The sequence below is a fragment of the Eufriesea mexicana genome, unplaced genomic scaffold (genome assembly GCF_001483705.2).
Source record: "Eufriesea mexicana isolate 0111107269 unplaced genomic scaffold, ASM148370v2 scaffold1992, whole genome shotgun sequence".
In the NCBI taxonomy this organism is placed as follows: Eukaryota; Metazoa; Arthropoda; class Insecta; order Hymenoptera; family Apidae; genus Eufriesea; species Eufriesea mexicana.
In genome coordinates, this window is record NW_016910066.1 from 494368 (window position 1) to 522284 (window position 27917).

Below are 27917 nucleotides of genomic sequence, written 5' to 3' on the forward strand. Positions count from 1 at the left end.
ATTGGAATATAAATACATAAATAACATTTAATTATGGACTATTATTTATAAACTTTACTTTGTTCTGTTAATATTAACATATCTCGTAAATCGTAAATGACAATAAATATTCTGTTGTTAAATAATAAACATCCGTTTATATTCATCGACAACGTTAATATGAACTTGCATTTCCATTAATAGTTACAATAAATCAATACATACATGATTAAGTTCAAACACAACGCATTATAAATTTTTAACATTTTCAAATGACTTTTTATTCAGGTCCTGCATAAGCATCCTATTAAAATCTTATTCATTTTTAATTTTGGTAATTACTATATACACTTTAAAACTAAAGATTTTTTATTAAATTAAAAAATCTTTTTTTCTAGAAGTTTTATAATTACTCTTCTAGTTTTAATATATAAAAGTTAATACAAATAATATAATGATACATTTAAAAACATAATTATATTTATTCATATTAATATTCAAATATTGTTCTATTTTTTGTCTTGTATGATTTACTTTGTTTATGAAAGGAGGAGCATATAAATATTTTATTGCTCATGAATTCCCATATTTTCATGTTTGATTATTGAAGTTTGTAAATAAATCATTTTTTTATAATAATAGATACTTATACAAAAGATACTAGATAAAAAAAATCTTATATTTTTATACATTCCTTCATCTAGCAATGGTAAAAGATTGACTGCAAAATACATTTTTTTTTTCCGTATAAATTGTTCAAATATAATTTTACATTAGTACGAAAGTATAATAAATAAGAATTTAATATAAGACAGAACCTAGACAACTAGTAATTTAATGTAGAGGAAAGTATAAAAGTTATCATTATTATCAACGAAGAAAGATATTGAGAAAAAATATATTATTAAAATTAAATTACAGTTTATGATAACTTAACTTAGAATTTCCCAAATAGAATATTTCCTGCTTTTTGAACTTTGATTTCATCCTTACTATATCACTCGCGTTGATACCTGAATAATATATAGTTTATGCGTGTTTTATTGTTTGTATATATACAGATAATTTCAAATTTTACTCTTAATTTACATATCAATATTGTTAAAAATAAATATATTAAAGCTTGCAGAATAATGTAACAATATTATTACAGTATTCATATTAAATCAATTAATTTTAGGAAAAATTGATCGCAATAAGTTGGTGGTGTTGCATTATGCACGTGTGTGGAAATCTCGTAAAAGTATATTTATGTAGTGCGGTAGTATGTTTAAATTTCATTTTCATTTTTGTTTATAATATTAACAAATACAAAAATGTTGATTGAACCGAAGTTAACAAACACGTCAAAAAATTATGGTATACCACCAGAAAAGCAAAATCCTGTAAATATTTTACAATTTAACCTTAATTGTTTTTGAATGTATAAAATTGAATCAAGTCTTTTTAAAAAATTTCAGTTGTTGCAAAGCTTAGGTACTCCTCATATAGATTCCTTTAATTACATGCTAGAAGATGGTTTATCAGAAGCTGTTAGAGATAATCCACTTGTTCATATTCATCTCCCAAATGAAGATAAAGTAGTATTATGGATTGATGATGTATCTATTCATCAGCCTAGTGTACCATCAGGTACAATTGGTGTAAAAAGTCATAAAATTTATCCTACAGAATGTCGTCAGCGGGGATGTACTTATAAAGGAAAAATAACAGTTAAATTGGGATGGTCCATCAATAACAAACTGCAACAGACTCTTGAAAGAGATTTAGGAGAAATTCCAATTATGATAAAAGTATGTAGCATAATTACATAACATAAATTGTTCAACTGTATTCAATTTCATTTAATGTTATAGTCTAATCGATGTCATTTAAATAAAATGGGTCCTAAAGATTTAATTACTCATGGAGAACATGAGCAAGAATGGGGTGGCTATTTTATAATTAAAGGACTTGAAAGAATTATAAGAATGTTATTAATGACAAGAAGAAATTATCCTATTGCTATTAGACGATCAGGATGGAAAACTCGTGGCACACAGTTTAGTGATCTTGGTTTGCTTTTGAGAAGTGTACGGGATGATAATACTACAGTGGTATATATAAAATTTATTATTCTTATATAATATGTATAAAGTTTATCATTAGTATATATTCTTATATATATTTTATTGTTCTTCATAAATTGAATTATTGTATATTATAAATTACTATATGTTTTACAGACTAATACTTTGCATTATGTAACTGATGGTTCTGTAAAATTAATGTTCTCATGTAGAAAAGTTTTATACTATGTTCCACTGATTGTGATGTTAAAATGTTTGGTTGATGTCCCAGATATTTTTATTTACAATGCATTAACAGCTGGATACGAAGATGATTTATATTACCAAGGTTGTATTTTAAATATGTTAAGAGCTATACACGAACAGGGTTTAAATAGTCATGAAGAATGCAAAGTTTATATAGGGAGAATATTTAGAATTAAATTTTTTGAATTACCTCAAGATGCCACTGATACCGATGTTTGTGACTTTATTATTAAGTAAGATTAATCAATACACTGATATATATACATTAATTTATGTGATTAATATGTATTATTTTCAGACAGTGTATAACAATTCATCTTGAAGATCCATTAGATAAATTTTATTTACTTATATTTATGACAAAAAAGCTATTTGCTCTTGCAAATAATAAATGTGCTGTAGAAGGTGCTGATGCAGTAATGATGCAGGAATGTTTAGTAGGTGGTCATTTATATTTACAGGTATTGAAAGAAAAATTATACAGTTGGCTAACTGGTCTTAAAATGAGTATTTTGAAACGTGCAAGAAGTGCCGGTAATAGGTATATCTTAAACGTGCGTAAGTATTTTGGAAGTTAATTTAAAGATCATGAATCAATATTATTGTAATTAAAACTTTTGTATATCTGTTCAGAGGAAATGTTAAATATAATGAAGCATGGAAACTCATTGGAATCGCAGATGGAAAATTTTTTATCTACCGGAAATTTAAGATCATCAACAGGTTTAGGATTGATGCAAAGTACAGGACTGACGATTGTTGCTGAAAATATTAATAGAATGCGATACATGAGCCATTTTCGTGCAATACATAGAGGTTCTTTTTTCCAAGAAATGAGGACTACAGAAGCTAGACAATTATTGCCAGATGCATGGGGTAATATTTTATTGTATTAAAAAATAATTTTTACTTTACTAATATAAAAAAAAACATCATTTTTTATAATATTACAGGTTTTATCTGTCCTGTACATACACCCGATGGTGCACCTTGTGGTCTTCTTAATCATTTAACAATGAATTGCATCATTACAAAACATCCAGATCTAAAAATAAAAGCTAATATTCCTATCGTACTAATGGATCTTGGAATGATTCCACTATCAATTGCTGATAACTGGAAAAACTCTTATGTTGTTATGTTAGATGGAAAACTAATTGGATTAATAGACGACAGTATAATTGCAAGGGTAACGGATAAATTGCGATTACTTAAAATAAAAGGACAAGAGGTAAGGTCATTATTTTTTACTCTAATACAATAATAAATTTAGATTTTTGTATTTCATTATTTATTTAGATTCCATATACAATGGAAATAGCACTGGTACCAAAAAAAACTGTACCAGCACAATATCCAGGATTATACTTATTTACAAGTCCAGCTCGTATGATGAGGCCAGTAATGAATTTAGCTGCGAAAAAAGTGGAATATATAGGAACATTTGAACAAATTTATTTAGATATCTGCGTTACACCTGAAGAGGCCTATGAGGGAGTAATTACTTTTCTAATTTTACTTTTCACTATTTTTTTTCACTATATTATTTTATTTAGAAAGATGTTATCTATTATTGCAGCTAACGTCACATCAAGAATTATCAAAAACAGCCTTTTTAAGCAATTTAGCAAGCCTCATCCCTATGCCAGATTGTAATCAAAGTCCACGAAATATGTACCAATGTCAGGTAATGTCCACAAATGTTTGCAAGATGTTAACAAGTATTTATGATGATCATTTATTGAATATCTTATTATATAAATATGAACAAATAAGAACATGTTTATGTGTATTTGTTGTTGCTCCATGAATATGAACCCTATGGATACATGGTAACATTTATATATGTTCAATGAATGTATATGAACAACGAATTTAATTTAAAATATCGATATCGACATTAATAATATTGACATGTTGAATGCCATAGAGATCATCAGTGACCGACGCTCAGTTTATCAATAGCACCGTGGTAGTTTTCGGTGATCCGACGGTGCCAAAATTGTTAAAAGTATTTAATTTAAATAAATGGTAATATTTATAAAATTTCCAATATCGTCATTGTTATTACAATGTTATAAAAAAAAACTATATTTCATAGAACATACTTAAATAATTTCATTTCTAATTATATCCATATTATTTGTGTATATTAGTATGTCTCATAATAAAAGAAACAACTTATTCTAGTGATGTTGTTAAATTATATAAAATTGATCAATATATGAATGAGGACACAAACATTTTTGAAATTTTATTTGTGTGATCTAATTTTACTGTTTTTTAGATGGGTAAGCAAACAATGGGTACTCCATGTCATACATGGCAATTACAGTCTGAAACCAAATTGTATAGATTACAAACACCTGCAACTCCGCTCTTTCGACCAGCACATTATGATAAGATCAATCTTGACGATTTTCCTATGGGTATTAATGCGATAGTTGCTGTTATCTCTTATACAGTAAGTGGAAAACAATATATTAACATTAAATTGGTGCATATGAAATATTGTTTCTCTAAAGTTTTAACTTGATAGGTTAATTCTATTTATTACATTTTATTCTATATAAATGCTAACAGTGTTTATTACAATTAGAATCTTATTACTAGTCATGATCAATTAGAATATTTGTGTAATTCTTTTCTATAAGTTTAAACTTGGAAAAGTTTAATAAAATTGATAAAAATAAAAATTTAGTTTTAGAAAAGTTATGTAGAAGGCAGGGTAGTTTAACATTGACTTAAGGTTTATGTGTCAGATTCTAAAAGACATTACTAAAGATAATCTATGATAAACAATTAAGAAGTAGCTTTTAAAGCAAAATGTGTTTTCCTATCACTATTTATCTCTTAACTTAAATAGGAAAAGTAATGAAAATCAGTAAGTAGATACTGTATAAGTTATATGATGTATGTATGTTCCATATTATATACAGGAAAGGATTGGAATTTATAGTACAATGGAGCAGGAGCGGATTCCAAGTGAAAAAATAAGAACAAAATTTGGTATAACATTATTTTATCTGAGACTCTGTTTTTGAGAAAGCCGACTTTAAAGTTTGTTCATCTTTATGAAGGATTTAGTTGACGTTCATTCTTTTACTGCAGTTGTCTCTGCCTGAGATAGTGTTTATAAACTTTGACAATGATGGAAACATTCTGTTTACTACATAGTTCAGTTTACGATAAAAGTCATAGTTTCTACACAATGAATTGCCGTTGCTGTTAAAGAATGTACCCTTACCTTAAGAATGTTACCCTTGGGAAGTTAAAATTTTTTTAGGTCAAACGTATTCATATTGGATCTGCTGTGATAGTAAAATATGTTGGCCACCAAGATTTGCGAACCTTACGCCTCCAGATTTTTTTTTTTATAGAGGCATATCAAAAAACAAGTTTATAAAGACGATATTTCAAATATTACACATTTAAAGCAAAAGGTAATGGAGGAATTCAAGGAATTAAAAAACGATATCAGTTAACGTATGCAACAATGAGGAAGATATTTTCAACAATACTTGTAATAGTGTACTGTATTGTAGTATTGCAATAGGAAATAGTAATAAGGTATAAAAAATTAATATTCAGTAGGAACACTTTGTATTACTTTAATCACACAATAAATAATGTTTGTAAGCACTATCTTGGATGGCAGTCAACTGTGATAGAAGAATAGATAGCAACTAAATCCTTCACAAAAATGAATGAACTTTAAAGTTGATTTTTTCGAAAACGGAGCCTCGGGTAAAAAAATATTATATCAAATTTTTTTCTTATTTTTTCATGTAGAATCTCCTCTGCTCGGTTGTACTATGAATTCTGGTTCACCCTATATAAGACTTTATAAAAAGACATATATGGAATAGATGAAAATAGTCTCTTGAATTATTTAAAAAAAAAAATTGTAGATTAACTTGACAAATATGCAAAATATATATTAAAACCATAGAAAAAGATAGATAATGTTTAATGGTTTATTAGTTACTATTATTATCTATAATATGAGATTACAATTAAAATATAAATATATCATAAACAAGTAAATTAAATAAATATAGAATTAATAAGTATATTGCACTTATAAACAAATGGAAATTAATCCTATTGTATAATATTAATTTGAAAATTGATATACAAAATCTTTAAGTATTAGAATATGAATGTTTTTATACATTTGCTCTGTTGGTTAGATTTTACAGGTATGGATTTACCTTTTTTCAAAGTATTTAGATCATTTTTCAATATATAAATAATACAAGAATAAATATATTATAAATCTAATATTTGCATAATGAAGTTAGTTTCATAAAATATATATTTTGAAAAAATTATATATAATGAAAGCTTTATTTAAGAAAATGATATTTTGTATACATTAATCTAATCATATAAGTATTAATTAAATTAATAATATATATAATATATTTTATTAGGGATATGATATGGAAGATGCAATGATTATAAACAAAGCAGCATATGATAGAGGTTTTGCATATGGAATGATTTATAAATCTGAATTTGTAGATTTAAAAGATCAAAAAAGCTACTTTGCAAGAAATCCTGATAAACTTGATCTTTTAGAAAAATTAGATGTCGATGGTCTTCCTATACCAGGTACAATTATTACGGAAGGTGATATCTATTATTGGTAAGTTTATATTCATGTATTTATTGTATTGAATAATTTTTTATTTTCCTCAACACAAACTATGTTCTTTTTAATAGCTATTATGATGCTGATCAATCAACATATGTCACTGGTAAATATCATGGAAAGGAAGATGCTTATGTTGATAATGTAAAACTTTGTGGAACATTACACAATCATATTCCACGTAGAGCCTGTATTACTTTTCGTATTCCAGTTAGTATATTCCCAATTTATATTTTTTAAATTATATAGAGTGCCTTACAGTAAGTAATGCAATGATGATTGAAATTATTTTATATGTAGAAACTAATAGCAAATATAAAATAAAACTCTATTCATTTCTTAAGAGAAAATTAAATTTAAAATTTGTTCAAATTTATGTATACAAATTTTGATAGTTAATTAGATCCATGCATACTTAGAGAATTATTAAATTCATTTTTTAGAAACGACATTTTGTGTAAAAACATTTTATTCTATATTTTCAATTAATTTGATGTAAAATGAAATATAGGTTTTCATCCGTATTATATCGCTATCTGTAGGCTTTTAGGCAGTATACATCAATATCAAAAAGAATTTCAAATTTTAGCGTAATCCGAATGTTGGAGATAAATTTGCTTCAAGAGCAGGTCAGAAAGGTATCTGTTCACAAAAATGGCCTGCAGAGGATTTACCATTTACAGAAACTGGTATAATTCCCGATATTGTGTTTAATCCCCACGGTTTCCCAAGTCGTATGACAATAGGTAAAATCGATTTTCAAAAAAGATTTCGAACATTTGAAATATTTGAATTATAATGTTTTATATCTAAATTTAATAGCTATGATGATTGAAGTAATGGCTGGAAAATCAGCAGCTATACATGGATTAGTGCACGATGCAACATCGTTCAGATTTAACGAAGATGAAACAGCAGTTGAATATTTTGGAAAATTGTTAGAGCGCGGTGGTTATAATTATTATGGGACAGAAAGAATGTACTCAGGAATAGACGGAAGGGAAATGACTGCCGATATATTTTTTGGTGTAGTACATTATCAACGGTTACGTCACATGGTTTCAGATAAATGGCAGGTTGGTATAAGATTAAATTTTGTATAATAACCTAAACTTGATCTTTTTATTTAATATATTATTTAATAGATATTGCTTCACAATTTTTACAGGTTAGAAGTACCGGGCCAATTGATCTTTTGACGAGACAGCCTATAAAAGGTAGGAGAAGAGGTGGTGGTGTTCGATTTGGAGAAATGGAACGAGATTCATTAATATCTCACGGTTGCTCATTTTTACTTCAAGATCGTCTTTTCCACTGTTCAGACAAAACTACGGTAAATTTGTTTAATTAATGAAATATACATTTAATCTTTAGATTACGAACTGTGAAAGCCAGTGGATTAAGTTACACATAAATCATATTAAGTATCATATTTAGATTTGCTGTAGTTTTTACAGATCATTATCATCATCATTATATAGTAATAATTAATATGGAAGTTTATATCAATGATTACACTGTCCAGCAAATTTTGCCTTTTTTCAATTTTATAATATACATTAGGTGATTTTAGTAAAGTTTCTCATCCCAAATATAAATCCACAAGCAAAATTGCTTATTACCACCCGTTTTTGAAAATTTGTATTTTTGCAAAAATGCTTGATTTTTAGCGAAAAATAAGATACGTGGAATTTAAAAATATTAGGAAATTTTAATTAAACTTAAAAAATGGAAGAGAAATTCATGAATGTGATTGTGATTTCCTTTTATCTCTACATAATACATTTGCTTTTCTTAACTCATATTAAATTAATCGTATGTAGATTCATTTAGAACAAAAAAACGGTCGCAACATTACTTTTAAATTGTCACATTAGATAAGCTTCCAATAAATCAATATTTCTTTACAATGTGAAGATACATTTAATCAATAATAACATTAACATTTCAGACTTTAGTTTGTCAAAAATGTGGAACATTATTAGGCCCAGTAATGGAAATGGCTTTAAGTACATCAGGGTTAAGTGCCAACGCGAGATGTCGCCTTTGTGGCGATAATGAATCTGTAAGAGAAGTTGACATACCATATATCTTTCGATACCTTGTAACTCAACTATCATCTTGTAATATTAATGTGAAATTGTCATTTGCCGAAAAATGAAAAAAGCAGCAATGAAAGTTTAACAGATATACTTTTGTTGTATTTTATTCTAATGATAATAATACTTTAGTTTTCCTAACATTCCATAAACAATTTACTTACAAATTTCAATAACATTATTCTATAAATATGTCCATCCCGTTATTCCATACTTTGTAACAGTTATGTATTATACATGCTTTAGAAGATAATCTGCAGAAGGAATGTTGATCTAATTGATTATATATATAAATTTACCTTGGTTAGTTGAATTTTAAAAATAGGAAACGTATTTTTATTATTAGTTAATGTATTAAAGTGTACCAGTGTTGTTTGTGAAGGCTTTGGAAGAAAGTTAGGCGATATAAGCAATATACTCTTTTGTCTCGCGGATTATCTTTTAAGTAATGCATAATTACCTAATCTATTAGATTTGACAACATTTTGAATCAAACGAATTTTTTTCGAATATATATTGCTTTTTTGTATCTACATATAACTATATCAATATACAAAGCAATTTTTGTAATATCACTTCAATGCAGAGAACATTTTTTCTATATCAATTTTTAGACACAATATAAAGTATTTAAAGGTAACAAAAAAAAAAAAAAAAAAAAAAAAAAAAAAAAAAAAAAGAAAGAAAAAGGATAAGATATACAGACATTAAGCGAAACTTAGCATTACAGAGTTTATATACATGTTTAAGCTTTTGCTGGAACTTGTGCACCAGGTTTCACCCCTGATGCACTTGATGTGCCAGTTTGTTCTTTCTCTAATTGCTTTCCTAAATATTCCCTATAAATTAGACATAAAATTTTATAGTAACTCAGTATCTTTCTTATTATTCCAATTGAATTTTTCTTTTAAACATACAGTGTTTTAGTTACGTACCAATTATGCACCATGAGTTTTTGCACGGCAAGTAGAGCTTCATATCTTACGTTAGGATCTTCGTGTCCCAAAAGTTGCATTACCCGTTGTTTACCTCCAAGTTGTTCAATTATACTAGAATAAATTTAAAAGTAACACCAACAAAGAATTTTTCAGAGTGAAGAAAAGAAATATTGTAGAACGTACTGTTTACCACGTGGATAATGTCTTACGTATTCTCCTACATCGAAGCTAGCTACGCTGAGAACCAAAGGGTCCTTACTAGTTTCTAATAAATGTACTAAAATGCGTAGTAACTCGTAATTTTTTTCATTAAGTCGACTAGCGTTCTCTCGCCAAAATTTGCCAGACTTGTGAACAGGAGACCATTCAAGACGACCAGATTTTACTTCAGTGGAATATTCATCGAAAGAACTTAAATCTTGAACAGACGCTTGCAATTTATCGTTCAAAAATTCAATATCATCGGTGATATCTTCGTCGTCAAATTTACGTTGTTCAAGAATTGAAAGTTGTTTCAATACTTTACATTGTACCATAGCAATACAGTGTTCTTTAGCATCTTGTCCATCTTCTACTTTCTCTATTAGGTTCTATAAAACATTAAAGAAGAATAAAATAATGAAAATAAAATATGTATAGAATTATAAATAGTATTATGTAGCAAAATATAAAATATTTTACATTTATTGATTAATTAATTGATTACTTTATTTCTTTGGCAAGAATTTATATCTATTGAGAAAAAAAATCGGTTAGTTACGAATTGTTTTTTTAAGTCTTTATTAAAGTTTTAAATAACATGCTTACTATATAATACAACTGTGTTGTTTTATTCTTGCATTTAAGTTTTGATAGAATAAATAATATCATTAATCATTAAAGAATTATGAATAGTACAAAATGTACAATGATACAAATATACAAAAAGAAATATATGTAGGATTGGAATGAGTACGGCCTTGAAGGAGTGTCGGGAGTGTTTGAACTTAGAACAAAGGGACGAGTGGAAGTTAGTTTATGAATGCGGCATGTTTTTGAAGTACCTGGTCTACCGAGGTTGCGGGGAAAGGGGCATGATTAGGAAGGAAAGCCTGAGTGTGAAATAGGGACAGAATGAATGGTTTAAATAAGGGTGCAAGGGCGCGAGCGAGTCAGGCCAAGAAAGTCTGTTTTCAGTTTAAGAATGTCCAAAGTTTAAGGCAGTCTATTTTCAAAAAGTGTGCCAAAGACAGTGTATCAAAATCTAAAGTTAGTCAGTTTTAAGAAAGATCAGAAGAGCGTGCCCATCGCGAATCTTTCTTGTTTCATAGCCAGCCGCCATCATTCTATTTATAAGCTTATTTTATTCTATTAACACATTGAGCGCCGGTCCCGTGAAAACACGGGTTTCTGAGTCTGTTGCTTGAGTGCCGGCCCCGCGATAATGCGGGTTTGTAAGTTTGTCACTTGACTCTCGCCCTTACGATGATGAAAATTTTTTTTGCTTGTATGGATGCCTTACACATCAATTTGCATATGTTATACTCCGAATATAAAACGTATACGATGGTTCAGAAACAATCAAAGCAAAAATCACTTTCAAGCAGTGTATTCCGTAATTAGTACCTCTTTTGTAGGTTTACGCTTTTTGTTGAACAATATAATAAGTCTTATTATTCTGTAACTTTTTACCCATATAATATGAGTGAAGTTTTTAACGAGTATATTGCTGACCTTCTATCAGATTATTCGATACATTCAGAAGATTCTGACATACAAGTCGAGGACAGTGAGCCCAAGGAGAATATCAAGTACTGTTCCATTACAATATTCGAGTGATTCCCATGATTCTAGTAATAGTGAAATGTCCACAGAATGACGAATATGCAATCAAGGTATAGTATTTTAAGAAAATGTATAAGTTTTAAATATTTTCTTTAGCTACTCATTGTTCGGAAACAAGCGAATGAGGCCGGCACTCAATGTGTTAAGAAGCCAATAATACTATCTTAAGTCAATCCATCCAAAATACGATCCAATATATATTTTGATATTATGATTAACATATAGCAAATTGCTTTCACGAAACATGATCTATAAAAATTGTAAAAGAAATTGCAAATAGTAAAATGACAGTATAACAAAATGATAGTTGTACGAACAGCGTATATAAAGTATATTTGTATAATGAATAATATTTATTTTATTAATATTTCATAATTATTTTTTTCTTTAAAAAATTGACTAGATACTTAGATATTGATCTTTTAGTTTTTTTTTATGCTTATTTATTATTCTTATAGAACTTTACATTTATATTTTAATTTTGTCAATGTTCATTTTTTCTATACGAATAATTCTGTCTGAATCTTCTTAAAGCTTTTTTATGGTATTTAGATTTGGTGAACATAGGATTCTTTATTATCGAATTATCTACTATTCTTTATTATTACTATTATTATTATTTTTTATTTTAATAAATTAAGATCTTTCAGGGTCTTTCAAAAAATTGTATATAGTCTTCTAAGATGTATAAAAATATATATATATCTTTTAAAAGCTTAAGGAATGAACAAGAATATTATGTACGTAAGAAATTCTATGGAAACAATTAGTGTATGGCAGATTTCATGTTAGTAGATATATAAACTTAAATTTTTATAGATCTGTTAGTAAAAATTAAGATAAGTTATATACAAGGTGTCCCATTTGAAATTTTGGATTCAATTATTTCCTAAATTATAAACTATTCGTTACAAAAAATGTTTCAAATGGAACTTACTTTGCTTCAAGAGGGACATCTTATAATAGTCATCAATTTTGACTAGGTGAACGTACTTCTGAGATTTCAAGGTAACGTTTGAAACTTATCTTCATTAAACGTCCCGAAAAATTATCTTCCTAGATTATCTCGTCATTTCGTATGTAAACATAATACAAAGTTGTGCTAGCGATTGTTTTTGCTTATATTTATAAACATATAACAAAACCAAAGATTTCAGATGTGGTTCCAGCATGATGATGCTCCCGCCTACAGTTATCATCGTGTTCGAGAAACATTTAACCCTTTGCGGACGGAGCGATTTTGAGTAAATCGTGGGGCCGAGCCGCTGCCACGATAGTCATTCAAAACTACCAGCGCTCATTTCTGCTTAAACGCGATTTTCGTCCATAGTAACGCTGGCAATAAGGACATAAAACAGTCCACCATTTAACTTGGGACGTGAGGGTCCTAGGGCCGCAACAGCGGGCACATATTTGTGTTTCTCGGCCATAGCGACGCGTTTACGTGGGACACATTTATGCATCCCTCGGCCTTAACAGTTGTTTTCGTCGAACATATACATATATGCGTTCCACGGCTAAACTGATGGCTTCTGCAGAACGCATATATATGGCGCTCGTCCGCAAAGTGTTAAACAATGTTTCCTCAACGTCGGATAGGAAGAGGAAGTAACATCCCTTTCTCATTCAGGTTTCCAGATTTAACATCACTAAACTTTTTCTTGTGGAATTTTATATAAAATAAAGTTTACGAAGTTTACAAAGGGCAATTTTCTGAGGGTAAAGCAAAGGTAAACTTTCAACATTATTAAATGACTTTAAACAACCTTCAAAGACCAAAGTATTATAGGTCAATGAATTCACTTTGAAATCTCGGAAGTATGTTCATCTAGTAAAAATTGATAACCATTATAAGATGAGCCCTTGAAACAGAGTAAATTCCATTTGAAATATTCTTTGAAACGAATTATAGTTTAGGAAATAACTGAATCCGAAACTTGTTTCAGATGACAGTTATAAGATATATAGAGACATATCATAACGATAATTATTTGAGATTACTTTGGAACACTGTATGCAGATTGCGTTCAAATTTTAATATAGAATCCTATATTTTTTATTATATATTCTTGTAGAATCAAGACGTTTTCAAAACACTGGTTACGTATATATCTTGCTTAAGTTGTTGTCAAAGTGTTAACATTTAAAATTGATGATTAATGCTGCCGGCATTAGCGTTATCTAATGTACACCATAAGGTTTCATGGTCAAACTTTGTACATTATAGTGGTTCTACAAAGAACCGATTGAATGTGTGCATACGTACGTATGTATGACATAGCAATGATAAGAATTTTATGCCAATAAATGTTTAAATTCTCGATCATTGACTTCGATACAGATATTTATTTACTTTTTAAATGAATCTTCTAACTTCTGTAATATTGCTATCGATATTTTCTGATATGCTTCGACAGTTTTGTATTTTATATTTTCAGATGTCGTTGACTCAACGTGAAAGACTTTATTCTTTAAATAGCTCTATATAAAAAGATCTAGAGGCGTTAACCTGATGAACGAGGTAGAAATTCTACAGTTTCGCCCTTATCAAACCGATCATTTGGATAATACCGGTGACATGTCAAATTTAGATATTAACCCTCGCGAAATGATAACGGTAACAAATGTTCACGATTTACATGTAAAGAAATTGTAATAAATCATAATAATGTTGTATGTACCCAGTGCACATAAATAACAAATATGTTTATAAAATTTTACATTTTTTAAACTAACTCCTCACTTACTCATATTATAAATATTATTAGATAATATCTTGCACCAAAAAGTTAGAGGCAAAGCCGACCCGGTGTTGGTTCGCCGCGTTGTTCATCTACGGTAGGTTATTCTAGGGAGTTGTGGGAGTAGTGGAGTAAGGGTGGGAATCTCGAGCATGATTAGTGGAATATAAGTGTGAAGTTTCGAGAGACCCGTTACCGTTCCCCGAGAGACCGTGCTCCGAGGGTTAATGCCTTGATAACAGCCTAAGCAAAATATAGGATTCTATTTAAAAATTTAAACGTAATTTTCATACAGCTTTCCAAGATAATCTCAAGGTCAAATAATTATCATTGTGATATGTCCCTCTCTATATCCCCTCTATATCCTACCACTTTCGTCTAAAACATTTTGTTTGTAACTTCAGTACCGTTCAAGATAATCGTCCTGAGACATTAAAATACAGCACTCTGTATGTATTTGAGAAACAAAAAAAAAAGTGTTTCTTTTATTATCTCTTGTTAAACCTTGCTTGATTAATTAATTCTGAAACATTTTGTGTATAAAATGACTTACCCTAAATACTGCTAAAATAATACGAGTTACTTTTTCCTTCACAGAATCACTTAATATGTCCGCTAATATAGGAATAACGCCAAATCTATAATGAAAATTTAATATTATATTTTTGATATAGTAATTTTAAAAATTTAATTGCATAATATACGTAATACATACCTATTCATTTTCTCAGCAAGCAAAGGATTGAAAGTAAGTACCCATATACAGAATATAAGTTGATATTGTACTTGGAAATTTACTCTGCCTGTTAATACACTCAACAAAGTGGAAATTCCACCAACTGATAAGAATGCGAAACGATATTCATCTATACGAAGCATCATTTGTAAACAACGTGCCACAGACTGGATGTATTCATTATTCTGAATAAGCAAAAAGAAATATATAGTAAAAATATAATAAAATGATAAAGATAAAATTTGAATTATGTGTGTGCACAAGGAGAATAAAATAAAAAAATTAATTTGTAAATCAAATATAAATGCATTTTTACTTGTATGAAACAAAATGTAATTTATATTAATAATAAATTCATGTCAGAAATGCAAAAGCATAAATAATGTCTTGAATTTCAAGTTCTATTTCAAATATTATGTAATAATATTACATAAAAAATAATTACTTATATACATTATATCTATTTATGACATTATACTAAACTGTATTCTATTATAATCATACTAATCACTTCTATACTAATCACTATACTACTTATAAGTAACTATTATACTAAACTGTATTCTATTTGAAATCACAACTTCATATTTCATATTAATATATTATATATAAGAACCAATTGGGAATTTTAGTAGTATGATCTTTTGTGTTAATATTTAGTTACTATGAAACCAACCGGATTTTGTAGTTCACGTAGCTCATTTGCTTCATTGTCCATAACATTGTCTTGTTCTGTTCTTGCATGCAAATTTGTGTCCTGAAGAACCTCAAACTAAAACCCCGTGTGATTTGTTTATGTGTATAAATAACCACAATTCAAAAATACTTGTCATTCACCCCCACCTTACAAAAAGCAACATTTATCTGCTGTATAAGTGACAATATATCTGTTTTTCATCAATGGTTAGCAACATTTTTTAGACAATTTATTCACATTTCTGTTGATATACCTTAGCAGATTTTCACAAATTTACCTATGTGAACTTCATAAAATTACATATTATATAATTACAAAAAAAAAGAAAAAATTGTATAAAATTATTTAAATAAACAAAGAGATACATTTTTGAGATTAATTAATGAATTGTATTATATGACATGTTTGTTATAATTTTAAAAATTGTATGTGTATGTGTATAATGAGGCTATCACCATTGTTGTGCACACACATAATTATGTTAAATAGAATTAAAGCTAAGCAACAAATTGGAAGCACATAATTTTATGTTAACATTGTAATGAAATCGATTTTATAATAACTACATATATATAAATCTACAGTAAAAAATTGAAATGCCGATTAGAAACGAGATACACAGTATTAGAGATGCATTTATCAAAAATAGGAATAAAATGATCAGCATTAAAAAGTTATTACAAAGAGAGATAAACAAAGTGAAGGAAAAAATGAAAAGAGTGTAGAAAAATTAAAAGAAAGAAAGAGAAGAAATAGATAGGATAGATGATAATTTATGGGAAGAGGTAAAGTAAAAGAAAGATTGAATGAAAACAACTGAAATAAAGATTAAAAGAATCATGAATAAATAAAGTTCAGGTTTGGAAGATAGACTCAGACTATTAAACACGAAATGCAAAAATAAAGAATATTAAGAAAGAAACACAAATATCATGTGCAGGAAATTAGAAATAAATAAGGACAACAAAAAGGAGGTAACAGGACACCTTTGTACTAATCTAAAAGAGAGAGAGAGAAAATTGTTATCATAACAAAAATTGAAAAATAATAAGAACCAAATTAACAAGTGCCTATTAGTAAAAATGAAAAATTTGAAATAATGAAAAATAAAAATCTCATAAGAGGTATACAAATTTTGATTCAAGATGATTCAATATGGATGGAAAAAAAGGATTCAAAGTAAAATTAGGATGAGGGCAAAGAAAAAAAAAGAAGAGGGAAGTAGAACAAGGGTCAGTTATTAAAAATTAGGACATTTTTCAGTGAAAAATGGATCAGATGCATAGAAAATAGAGATGATCTAAGGATCTAAAATTTTGCATCATGTATAAAAAGATTATAAAATGAATGGAATGTGTTAAAATAGGTAGATTTAATTTTAATGAAAAAAATTTGGATTAGAAAGAAGGGATGAAAAATCCTGCTCTAAACTGAAAACTAAGCTGAATAAAAAATTTAAATGGTAATTCAAAGTAACCTTTAGAGAAGTGCAAAGGGGAAGGTCGAAAAGGGGTAATGAATAAGGATATGGAAGAAAACAGAAAACTTTAAGATGAAGTGAAAGTATGACTTCATATATATCATCATCATATGTACATATGTATGTATGTATAAGTACAAGAAAAAGAAAAAAAAAATGGATGAAAAATAGAAATGGTAAGTGAACAATGTTGAGAGATTTACAAAACTTTTAGAAGAGAAGTGAACCAAGTTAAAAAAAATTATGAAAATATGGCAGCAAGGATTAAGTATCTGGAAATAATAATCAAAATAGCAATAAGTGACAAAGTGTAAAAAGTAGAAAAAAGTAAAATAAAAGCAAAGATATGACTTGAAGTAAAAGTATAGTAAAGAGAGGAGAAAACTCAGAAAAATAATAAAAAAGTATAGAAAACATAATGCAAGTGATGGAAATGGGACAAAATATCAGAAAGTATTATAAGGAATAGGATAGAATAAAGAGAAAAAATGTGGAATAGAATAAAGGATATTAAAACATTGACAAAATTGTGGGAGGCAGTAAAAGTTTTCTACGATAGGAAAAAAGCAATGGAATAAGAAATAGGAAAACAAAAGTAGCTAGATCATTTGAAACAACTGTTAGATACAAATGAATTCCAGGAGAAGATACAAAAAGGAGAATAATTAAAATAGCAAGAAAGACATAACTAGAAAAGGAATTTGAGACATGGAAAAAAGAAAATGCTTTCAGATGAATAAAAAATGTAGAAAAAGAAATGAGAGAAGTAGGAAAGGATGAGGTATTGGATGTGAGAAAATGAAGAGTTTAATTTTAATGAACAAAAGTAGAATGAAATGTACAAATAAGGTGGAAAAATAATAGATAAATTTAATTATTTTGACAAATACAAGGTTTGGGAAGGAAAGTTGGAGAAAGGAAATTATTAGAATGAAAATACATATATACAATGCAAAACACAAAAAACGATAACTCAGGATAAGGTGTAGAAGTATCAGAAACTTATTATTCAAGAATATTGAGAAAAGAGCTTATTCTGTATGTAAATTCAATTCTGTTAAATTTTCTCATATATGGAAATGTTCCAATATGAAAAATAACCAATTATTCGTGAGATTGGACAATTAATTTGGGAAGGAGTAAAAACCTAAATAGCTAATGAAGATTACAAAAAGAAGAATCCATAAAAGAATATGTGAATTTGCAAAAAGTTATGAGAAGGTAATCTTTCAATTAAATTAAAAATGAGCAGCATAAGAGAATGCAATAACCAGAAAGACATGTTGATAATCATAAGACTAAAGTAAGGGATAAAATGATATTTTTAGAATATGAAACACACTGAAAGTTTTGGTTAACATTTGTAACAACATTGTTATTTGATCAAATGAAATTAAACACAATATTGTAATTAACTAAGCACTATTTAGAATAAATTTGTAACATATAAAACTGTTTTCAAAAATATATTAGCATATATGGACTGAGGAAATAAATTATTATTATTATTATTATTATTATACAAACTTACACTGAGTTTTAACTGATCTTTTAACCATGTTAAGTAGAATTGAAGATCTGTCTTTTCCATTAATTCGTGACTCCAACAAGCAAGTTTGGCAATAATTCGTGCAGTCATATTCATTATAAATCCATCTTGTCTATTCAATAAATTTAAAAAAGGTCCCCATACTACTTCATTTTTTTGACTTGAATGTTCTATAAAGATTTCTACACGACTACGATCTTCCTAAAATTAAAATGCGAATATTTGTAAACATTAAAAAATAATAAATTATATTAAAATAGAATTGCACCTATCTGAATTCTATTTGTTGGACATAATTATACTCCATCATTTGATTCATTTAATTTTTCCTGAATTTCAATTACCACCATATATCACTTCAGATAAATAAACTTTTAGAATAGCTCAAATGTGAGCAATAATTTTGAAACATTAGCGAGTAAACGAATAGGTAAATATATATTTTAATTTAATTAACTCAATATAAATTTCAGTTATTCACATGGGAAATAATAAATAGTAAAAAAAATTTCTTTTATATAAATGAATAAGTTATGAAAATCATTTGTCTCCTAATTGATTTCTATAAATGGAATTTTATTTTAGTGTAATTTCTATAACTAAATGTACCTGAAGCATATCATCAATCATTGTAAGAATGTACTGGATAGTTTGGTCTTTTGAAATATGACCAAGTAAGTTAAGAAAAGTTTTAGCAGCTTGATGTTGATTTTCCTTAAGTTTTGCATCTCGAACACTAGCATCATTTGTATCAAAAGCTACTATAAAATCATAATCTTCTTTTGATATCATATGAGACCTATGAAATAAAAAATATAAAATGTGTTTAATACTTATATATAATAAGTATAAAAACGATTGAAAACTAAGTTCATAATATCCCTAAATATTCATATATATATTCATATTACCCTTAAATTAATATAATGTTTAAATATTAATATTTAAAATGAGTTTCTTACTGTTTATATGATTGCCAATTGACTCGGTGATTTCTAATATCAGCAGCTTGTTGCTGAAGAATGCTAGTAGCTGCTAGCATATCTGAAATTGAAAATTAGCTGTTATTTATTGCTAAATTAAGATAACAGCAATAAAGAAATGAAACAATATGCATATAGTAATATATTTGCTTATAGTTTCACATTTATAATGACAGGTGTATTTGAAAATAAATATAATACATAATTTGGGAGAATAGATTTATCAATTATTAACATGAACAGGATTTAAATGCGTGCAACTTATATAGCTTAAATCTTTACAGAAAGAATTTTATCTTATAACACAAAAAAAGTGTTTCTTTCAAATTACAATATAAAATTTAGTATTTCTTTAATTGTTTATTTATTATTTTCTGATAAATTAGTAATATCAAAATAAAAATAAAAGCAATATTACGCTTTTTAAATCACATAAACACATAACATTATTGGGAGGGGCAACATTAAATTAAGAAATAAGTATATTTAAAAATAATTACCAATTTTTTCATCCGGCAAAGCTGGTATCATTTCTTTAATGTTCACACGATCAACCATTTTTGTTGTCGTCTCTTAAAACTTGTATATTTTACTTAATATTTTACTTGTAGAAAATTAAAAGCCTGCTGTCGTAAAATCACACCTCTTTCAGTACTTAGATCATAAGACCAACGATGTATAACCAACTGTCATTAAAACTGCATTCAAAAATTCCCCAGCACTTATATATCATAGTTAGTAATATTGAAATGTTTCAAGTTAATATGATTGTTATACTATAGCATGAATTTGACTGAAATATATTTATGTTTAACAATATCTATATTTAAATTAGGAGTAAAATTTGAAATTATCTGTATATGTAAAACTAATATTGGTCATATATCAAGAAAAAAATGATAAGAAGTATCATGGTTGAAAAATGTTGCATTTACTAATAAAACCAATTATTTTTGTGATAAAAGATTAATATGTTTACAATGTCGAAATGAGAAGATAGCTAGCAAAATTGTAAAAGCAAAGAATTTGTTCTGTTCGATATACCATCAAAGAACATTTCGACCAATAATGAAAATCTAACTTTTTAACTTGACATAATAACATTGTTATTAAACATCTTAAGATGTTTTTAAGTTTCGCGCTGTATTTCTGTCGAGCAGAACGGTTCAGTACTCCACGGATACCATTTACATAAGCCATGGTTACCAATTTATATAAACCACGAGTCCCAAAGTATATAGTAACGGGCACGAATCTATAAAACCACGGACATAAATAATCACTAAATACATTATAAATATAAAAGTAAATATATTATACATAATATAAGTTTGAATTATATTGTATTTTATTTCCCAACAAAGATATATTTAAATAAAATTTCAATAATATTTAAGTGTTTTTTAATGATTTAATATTGATATTTGAATACTATTTTTTTTTCAAACACTTTTGCATAAATTTATTATAAACTATTTATTTTTCAGTTTCTTTAATATAAAATAAATATTAGCAATATTTAAATAAGTTTTGAGATCTTAAAATTGAAAGTTTACTACTATATTAATTTTTCATAAAAATTTTTGATAAATAATAATAACAATTATTCTTAGAATTTGATAAAGATCATTTCATTGGAGCAAAGTAGAACACAGTATTTTATAAAAATTTGTTTATTTTATAATGAACATGTTGTATGTATAAAGCTACCCTCTAATTACGTTTAAATAGTCATCTTTCTATATTGTGAATATGAAGTATTTCTGTGATTACACTTTTGCAATCTGTCTTTATTCGATCAACTGACTTGATAATGAAATTCTTTTTTACAATATTCTAGTCATTTCTCTGTACTAAACTTGTTTATTTTGATATTTAAATAAAAAATTATTATAAACATTATACAAAACAATATATTCGGGAAGAAAAACGAATGCAAGTCAGTTCATCGTATATGATATAAAATTCAATACTATTTTTACATTCCATATAAAAATTTTCCGCTGCATTTGATAATGTATTAAGATTACATATTAGACGCGAGAATATTTATTATTTCTAGAATACGATCCTTTTTTAATTTTAATACGCGCATGTATATTGGGTTAATTATTGTTACAATCTATTGTATTTAAGCTCCTTGATTAATATACATATATTGACGAAGTTCACAACTTCGCTTGTATATTGTCATGATTGGCAAAAGAATTTTGATCAATTTTTTTTTATTATTATATATTTAAGATATTAATACTATATCTTTGCAAACGGAAGACCATTATTATTGTTCTTATCAAATTCCTAATTGATTCTCAATTAGATAAAAGCGCTTAAACTGATACTTTTATCATAGTTGGGTGAACATGAAACCAAATCTAATTGATGATCACTGAGATCTCGTGTTTGAATCTCGTGAGAAATTTTTGTTTTTTATCAAATGTTGATCAGTCATTTATTTTTTAACAAATTAAATATTAACGTCTTTATAAATTTATTTTGTACACTTCCGTTTTATGTATTCTCAAATTTTCTCTTTGACTCGCACGCTTTTGCCCCCCTCACTCCCCTCCACTATGTTATAGTTCACCAGCACATTCGATTCATCGATCTCTTTATCTTTCTGTCGTTTTCACCTATCTTCTATATATTTGTCACAGAAAAATATTATTCTGTACCTTTATATTTACAGTATTATTTACCTTATATTTCCTTAGCTTTTAATTGGCGCTGAACTTTCGATTTAAAATAAACTCAAGTCCTTGCATTTAATTCGTAACGAGAATTTGCATTTTGAACTAAATTTAGAAACATCTAGTAAAAAGGTGATTAATGCAGTACCAATTAAAAGTGAAGGTAATTCAATATTAAATTGTTTTTTTCTTTAATTAGGAATTGTTAAAAATACTGGCTAAATTTCGTTTCTACAACTGTTTAAGTTATCAACCGATTTTCCTATATTTTAATAAATGATTAGGAAAAGTTAGTTTAATTGTGGCATATAAATGTATAATACCCGCTTACGAAAAGTCCAAAAAATATGATATAATTATACTTTTCGATTTCATATTATTTGGATAATTAAGATCATTAAAAGCAAATAATACGGAAATTTCAATTTAAATAATACGCAGAAGTTGAAAGCACTGGTCAGTTTAATATCTTATTTCTTCCAAACGAAGAAAAATATGTTGATTTTTGTATTATTTTAAACAATCGAAAGTTTATCGAAAATTTGATAAACATTTCATAAAAATTTTTTATTGGTTAGTAATTTTAGTCAGACTGTCGGTTCTTAACTCTATATATTTACATTATTTCTACGAATTTGTTTTATTTAATTCTTGTCGTTTCTATCTCGCATCACAAATGACAAAAGGAGTAAAATACTATACTTTATAGAAGGCACAAATATTTCAGTGTTTTTTCTATAGTACTTTACTAATTGATATTCTAGTAATACTTCTCATAACAGAAGGATTTCTAGCTATAATTTATTGTTAAGAATTTTATTTTTAGTTAAATGGTACATACATCTTTTGTCGCGAAATCGTATGAATTTTTTAATATACTCTTCTTTTTTTAATGACTACAATGTTAGTACCAAAACAACGACTTCAAGAATTTTTTACTCAGCAGGTTATTATATACTGATCAATGTAAAATAAAAAAAATTGATGTATTAATGACATATTTATAGTTAAATATTTTATTTTAACCTTATTTATTATTCAAATATTAAGTAAGTGTTATTTAAAAAGATACTTTGGAAAAAAGAAAACTTGTCTTGTACAAAAAGACATCTTCATATGCAAACAACAGTATAGAATATTTTTATTCGTGAGCTTTTAAATCTATTTTCAAATATTATTATTATGAAAAATGATATATTAGCACTGTTGGAACTTGAAGATGTAACATATTAAGTGGCTAACAAACAATAATTTTTTAAAACTGTGAAGTACAATAAGAATCTGATACTTAAACTGTTTTACTATGCATACAATATATATACTTACACAGAGTGTTTCATTACAATGAGTAAGAGATTTATTTTTTTAGCAAATATTTAAAAATTTGGTTTATATTAGTTGTTGCACAGTAAAATCTTATACCAAATTTTCTGAAATTTTATGAGAATGGTGCTTAGTATTTTAAAAATAAAAACAATATAGTAAAAACAACTTATTATATTTGTTATCTGAAATATTTAAAATTCGACAAAAAAATTTTCTCAAGATAAAATTTAATAAAATTATTTCCTATATTTTTGTTTTATGTTTAATGAACACCCTGTATATGCGTTATGTATATAATAATACAACATACAATTTTTGCACAAGGAAATCTGCTGTATAGATGGGAAGACAATTCTTATAAATTATTACAGATTAAGTATTGCATGTTGTAATATTCTTATCAATGAATGAAAAGAAAATTATTATTGTTCTTATCAAATTCCTAATTGATTCTCAATTAGATAAAAGCGCTTAAACTGATACTTTTATCATAGTTGGGTGAACATGAAACCAAATCTAATTGATGATCACTGAGATCTCGTGTTTGAATCTCGTGAGAAATTTTTGTTTTTTATCAAATGTTGATCAGTCATTTATTTTTTAACAAATTAAATATTAACGTCTTTATAAATTTATTTTGTACACTTCCGTTTTATGTATTCTCAAATTTTCTCTTTGACTCGCACGCTTTTGCCCCCCTCACTCCCCTCCACTATGTTATAGTTCACCAGCACATTCGATTCATCGATCTCTTTATCTTTCTGTCGTTTTCACCTATCTTCTATATATTTGTCACAGAAAAATATTATTCTGTACCTTTATATTTACAGTATTATTTACCTTATATTTCCTTAGCTTTTAATTGGCGCTGAACTTTCGATTTAAAATAAACTCAAGTCCTTGCATTTAATTCGTAACGAGAATTTGCATTTTGAACTAAATTTAGAAACATCTAGTAAAAAGGTGATTAATGCAGTACCAATTAAAAGTGAAGGTAATTCAATATTAAATTGTTTTTTTCTTTAATTAGGAATTGTTAAAAATACTGGCTAAATTTCGTTTCTACAACTGTTTAAGTTATCAACCGATTTTCCTATATTTTAATAAATGATTAGGAAAAGTTAGTTTAATTGTGGCATATAAATGTATAATACCCGCTTACGAAAAGTCCAAAAAATATGATATAATTATACTTTTCGATTTCATATTATTTGGATAATTAAGATCATTAAAAGCAAATAATACGGAAATTTCAATTTAAATAATACGCAGAAGTTGAAAGCACTGGTCAGTTTAATATCTTATTTCTTCCAAACGAAGAAAAATATGTTGATTTTTGTATTATTTTAAACAATCGAAAGTTTATCGAAAATTTGATAAACATTTCATAAAAATTTTTTATTGGTTAGTAATTTTAGTCAGACTGTCGGTTCTTAACTCTATATATTTACATTATTTCTACGAATTTGTTTTATTTAATTCTTGTCGTTTCTATCTCGCATCACAAATGACAAAAGGAGTAAAATACTATACTTTATAGAAGGCACAAATATTTCAGTGTTTTTTCTATAGTACTTTACTAATTGATATTCTAGTAATACTTCTCATAACAGAAGGATTTCTAGCTATAATTTATTGTTAAGAATTTTATTTTTAGTTAAATGGTACATACATCTTTTGTCGCGAAATCGTATGAATTTTTTAATATACTCTTCTTTTTTTAATGACTACAATGTTAGTACCAAAACAACGACTTCAAGAATTTTTTACTCAGCAGGTTATTATATACTGATCAATGTAAAATAAAAAAAATTGATGTATTAATGACATATTTATAGTTAAATATTTTATTTTAACCTTATTTATTATTCAAATATTAAGTAAGTGTTATTTAAAAAGATACTTTGGAAAAAAGAAAACTTGTCTTGTACAAAAAGACATCTTCATATGCAAACAACAGTATAGAATATTTTTATTCGTGAGCTTTTAAATCTATTTTCAAATATTATTATTATGAAAAATGATATATTAGCACTGTTGGAACTTGAAGATGTAACATATTAAGTGGCTAACAAACAATAATTTTTTAAAACTGTGAAGTACAATAAGAATCTGATACTTAAACTGTTTTACTATGCATACAATATATATACTTACACAGAGTGTTTCATTACAATGAGTAAGAGATTTATTTTTTTAGCAAATATTTAAAAATTTGGTTTATATTAGTTGTTGCACAGTAAAATCTTATACCAAATTTTCTGAAATTTTATGAGAATGGTGCTTAGTATTTTAAAAATAAAAACAATATAGTAAAAACAACTTATTATATTTGTTATCTGAAATATTTAAAATTCGACAAAAAAATTTTCTCAAGATAAAATTTAATAAAATTATTTCCTATATTTTTGTTTTATGTTTAATGAACACCCTGTATATGCGTTATGTATATAATAATACAACATACAATTTTTGCACAAGGAAATCTGCTGTATAGATGGGAAGACAATTCTTATAAATTATTACAGATTAAGTATTGCATGTTGTAATATTCTTATCAATGAATGAAAAGAAACTTAATTGTTGCATTAATAAAACGAATAATGCGTTGATATGACAGTCTCATTATAATACCAACGACAGAGATGAGTATTCTTTGTTCTAAACAGGAGACTCTGGCTCCATTTTACAAATGACTTTTTGTAAAAAAATTTTGCATTTATTCAAAATAAGGAATTGCACCAGCTTACAACTAAAGCGCAATAATTTTTCATTGTATTTTTTATAACATCATTTTTTTAAAACAGTGATATTAAATGCATAAGAGATTAATTCTTATTTTGATAATGTACTTTATGAACATAATTGAATTTTTCGACCAAGTTATTCGAATATTGTGAACAGAATTTTATATTCATATGTGATAAAAATCTTTAATCACTGGTTCTAACATCCTAGTTTCATTATGACAAAGGATATACATTTTTTACATAAACATAATAAACCAAACATAAACTGTCTTAGTTTCTAAACAATAGAATAATCGTAAAATTTTAATAACAAATAAACATCATTTTTATAAAAATTCCACAAGAATTTCATTTAATACAATATAATTTGGAAACAAATATTTTAACATAAAATTTATTTATAAAAAAAAAACTGTCGCAAATCGATTTTCGCGGTATTAAAAAAGAGATGTACGTTGATTGTAACGTACGAAATTTTTCATCCGTCGTTGGCGTGTTATTAAAAAGTAGAAAATAAAAGAAAAATGTGTTTATGTAATAGATAAAAAACGTAATGTTTTGTTGACAATGTTAGCTATATGTTATTACCTATTAATTATTACACGATTAACTGTTCTATAAGTAAACAATTGGTCAACTCATGTTTTAAGTACACTTTCATTACCGGGATATAAGACATCATTCTATGTCTTATTCTTAAGTAAGCGCAGAACAATATAAAATACTGGTTGTTTTATAATTATAATAATTATCAAGGTTAAAACTCTGTATTCATCGTTTACTTGAACAGATTGAACCTACCTAATAAAATTTAGCATTTTAATGCTATTAGATACCAACTCTCACACTCTCTTGTGCACTTTTTCTCTCACTCTCTCTTTCACACTTTCTCTCCCTCTCTCTCAATCTTTCTATCTCTGTACATCGATATTATTGTAAAAGTAAATGCTCTGCATCTCTCCTTCGATTATACTTTCAGTCTCTTATGCATAGAAATATGCATGCTGAATATTTCGAGCATACCATAGGCCGCTTCGAAATTCATGTGTTTCAAGGCGGAATTACATTACGCAACACCCCCCATGAAAGCATCTTTAATTATATATATATATATATAAAAAAAAAAAAAAAAAAAAAAAAAAAAAAAAAGTAC

At 26.9% G+C, this 27917-nt stretch overlaps 2 protein-coding genes across 5 annotated transcripts; one reads left to right on the forward strand and one right to left on the reverse strand.

The window, feature by feature from the left end:
• Nucleotides 1-1211: 1211 nt before the first annotated feature.
• RpI135 (RNA polymerase I subunit Rpl135) lies at nt 1212-9363 on the forward strand. Its single transcript, XM_017902785.1, has 16 exons — nt 1212-1364; nt 1440-1772; nt 1836-2075; nt 2205-2527; nt 2593-2852; nt 2928-3170; nt 3248-3525; nt 3594-3791; nt 3874-3981; nt 4582-4758; nt 6731-6945; nt 7023-7161; nt 7541-7697; nt 7774-8027; nt 8120-8284; nt 8903-9363. Exons 1-16 carry the CDS (start codon nt 1296-1298, stop codon nt 9110-9112), a joined length of 3369 nt encoding a protein of 1122 aa, XP_017758274.1. The 5' UTR covers nt 1212-1295; the 3' UTR covers nt 9113-9363.
• VhaSFD (V-type proton ATPase subunit VhaSFD) lies at nt 8946-20653 on the reverse strand. 4 transcript variants are annotated; one of them, XM_017902781.1, is made up of 11 exons: nt 20499-20653; nt 19978-20059; nt 19625-19814; nt 18998-19216; nt 15966-16061; nt 15269-15474; nt 15107-15191; nt 10172-10578; nt 9986-10099; nt 9792-9889; nt 8999-9014 (listed from the first exon to the last, which is right to left on the reverse strand). In XM_017902781.1, exons 1-10 carry the CDS (start codon nt 20554-20556, stop codon nt 9796-9798), a joined length of 1551 nt encoding a protein of 516 aa, XP_017758270.1. In that variant the 5' UTR covers nt 20557-20653; the 3' UTR covers nt 8999-9014; nt 9792-9795. The 4 variants fall into 4 exon arrangements, with proteins under 4 accessions (XP_017758271.1, XP_017758270.1, XP_017758269.1 ...); XM_017902782.1 differs by lacking the exon at nt 9792-9889 and having other exon boundaries at nt 8946-9014; XM_017902780.1 differs by lacking the exon at nt 8999-9014 and having other exon boundaries at nt 9746-9889.
• Between the last annotated feature and the right edge of the window lie 7264 nt (nt 20654-27917).

Bases quoted from the DNA above. Each gene is read 5' to 3' on its own strand.
- RpI135 (XM_017902785.1), top strand. From the start codon at position 1,296: ATGTTGATTGAACCGAAGTTAACAAACACGTCAAAAAATTATGGTATA. The intron at 1,365-1,439 runs GTAAATATTTTA...AAAAAATTTCAG, and splicing joins CACCAGAAAAGCAAAATCCT to TTGTTGCAAAGCTTAGGTAC. The intron at 2,528-2,592 runs GTAAGATTAATC...TATTATTTTCAG, and splicing joins GTTTGTGACTTTATTATTAA to ACAGTGTATAACAATTCATC.
- VhaSFD (XM_017902781.1), bottom strand. From the start codon at position 20,556: ATGGTTGATCGTGTGAACATTAAAGAAATGATACCAGCTTTGCCGGAT. The intron at 10,100-10,171 runs GTACGTTCTACA...AATTTATTCTAG, and splicing joins CATTATCCACGTGGTAAACA to TATAATTGAACAACTTGGAG. The intron at 9,890-9,985 runs GTACGTAACTAA...TCTAATTTATAG, and splicing joins AAACTCATGGTGCATAATTG to GGAATATTTAGGAAAGCAAT.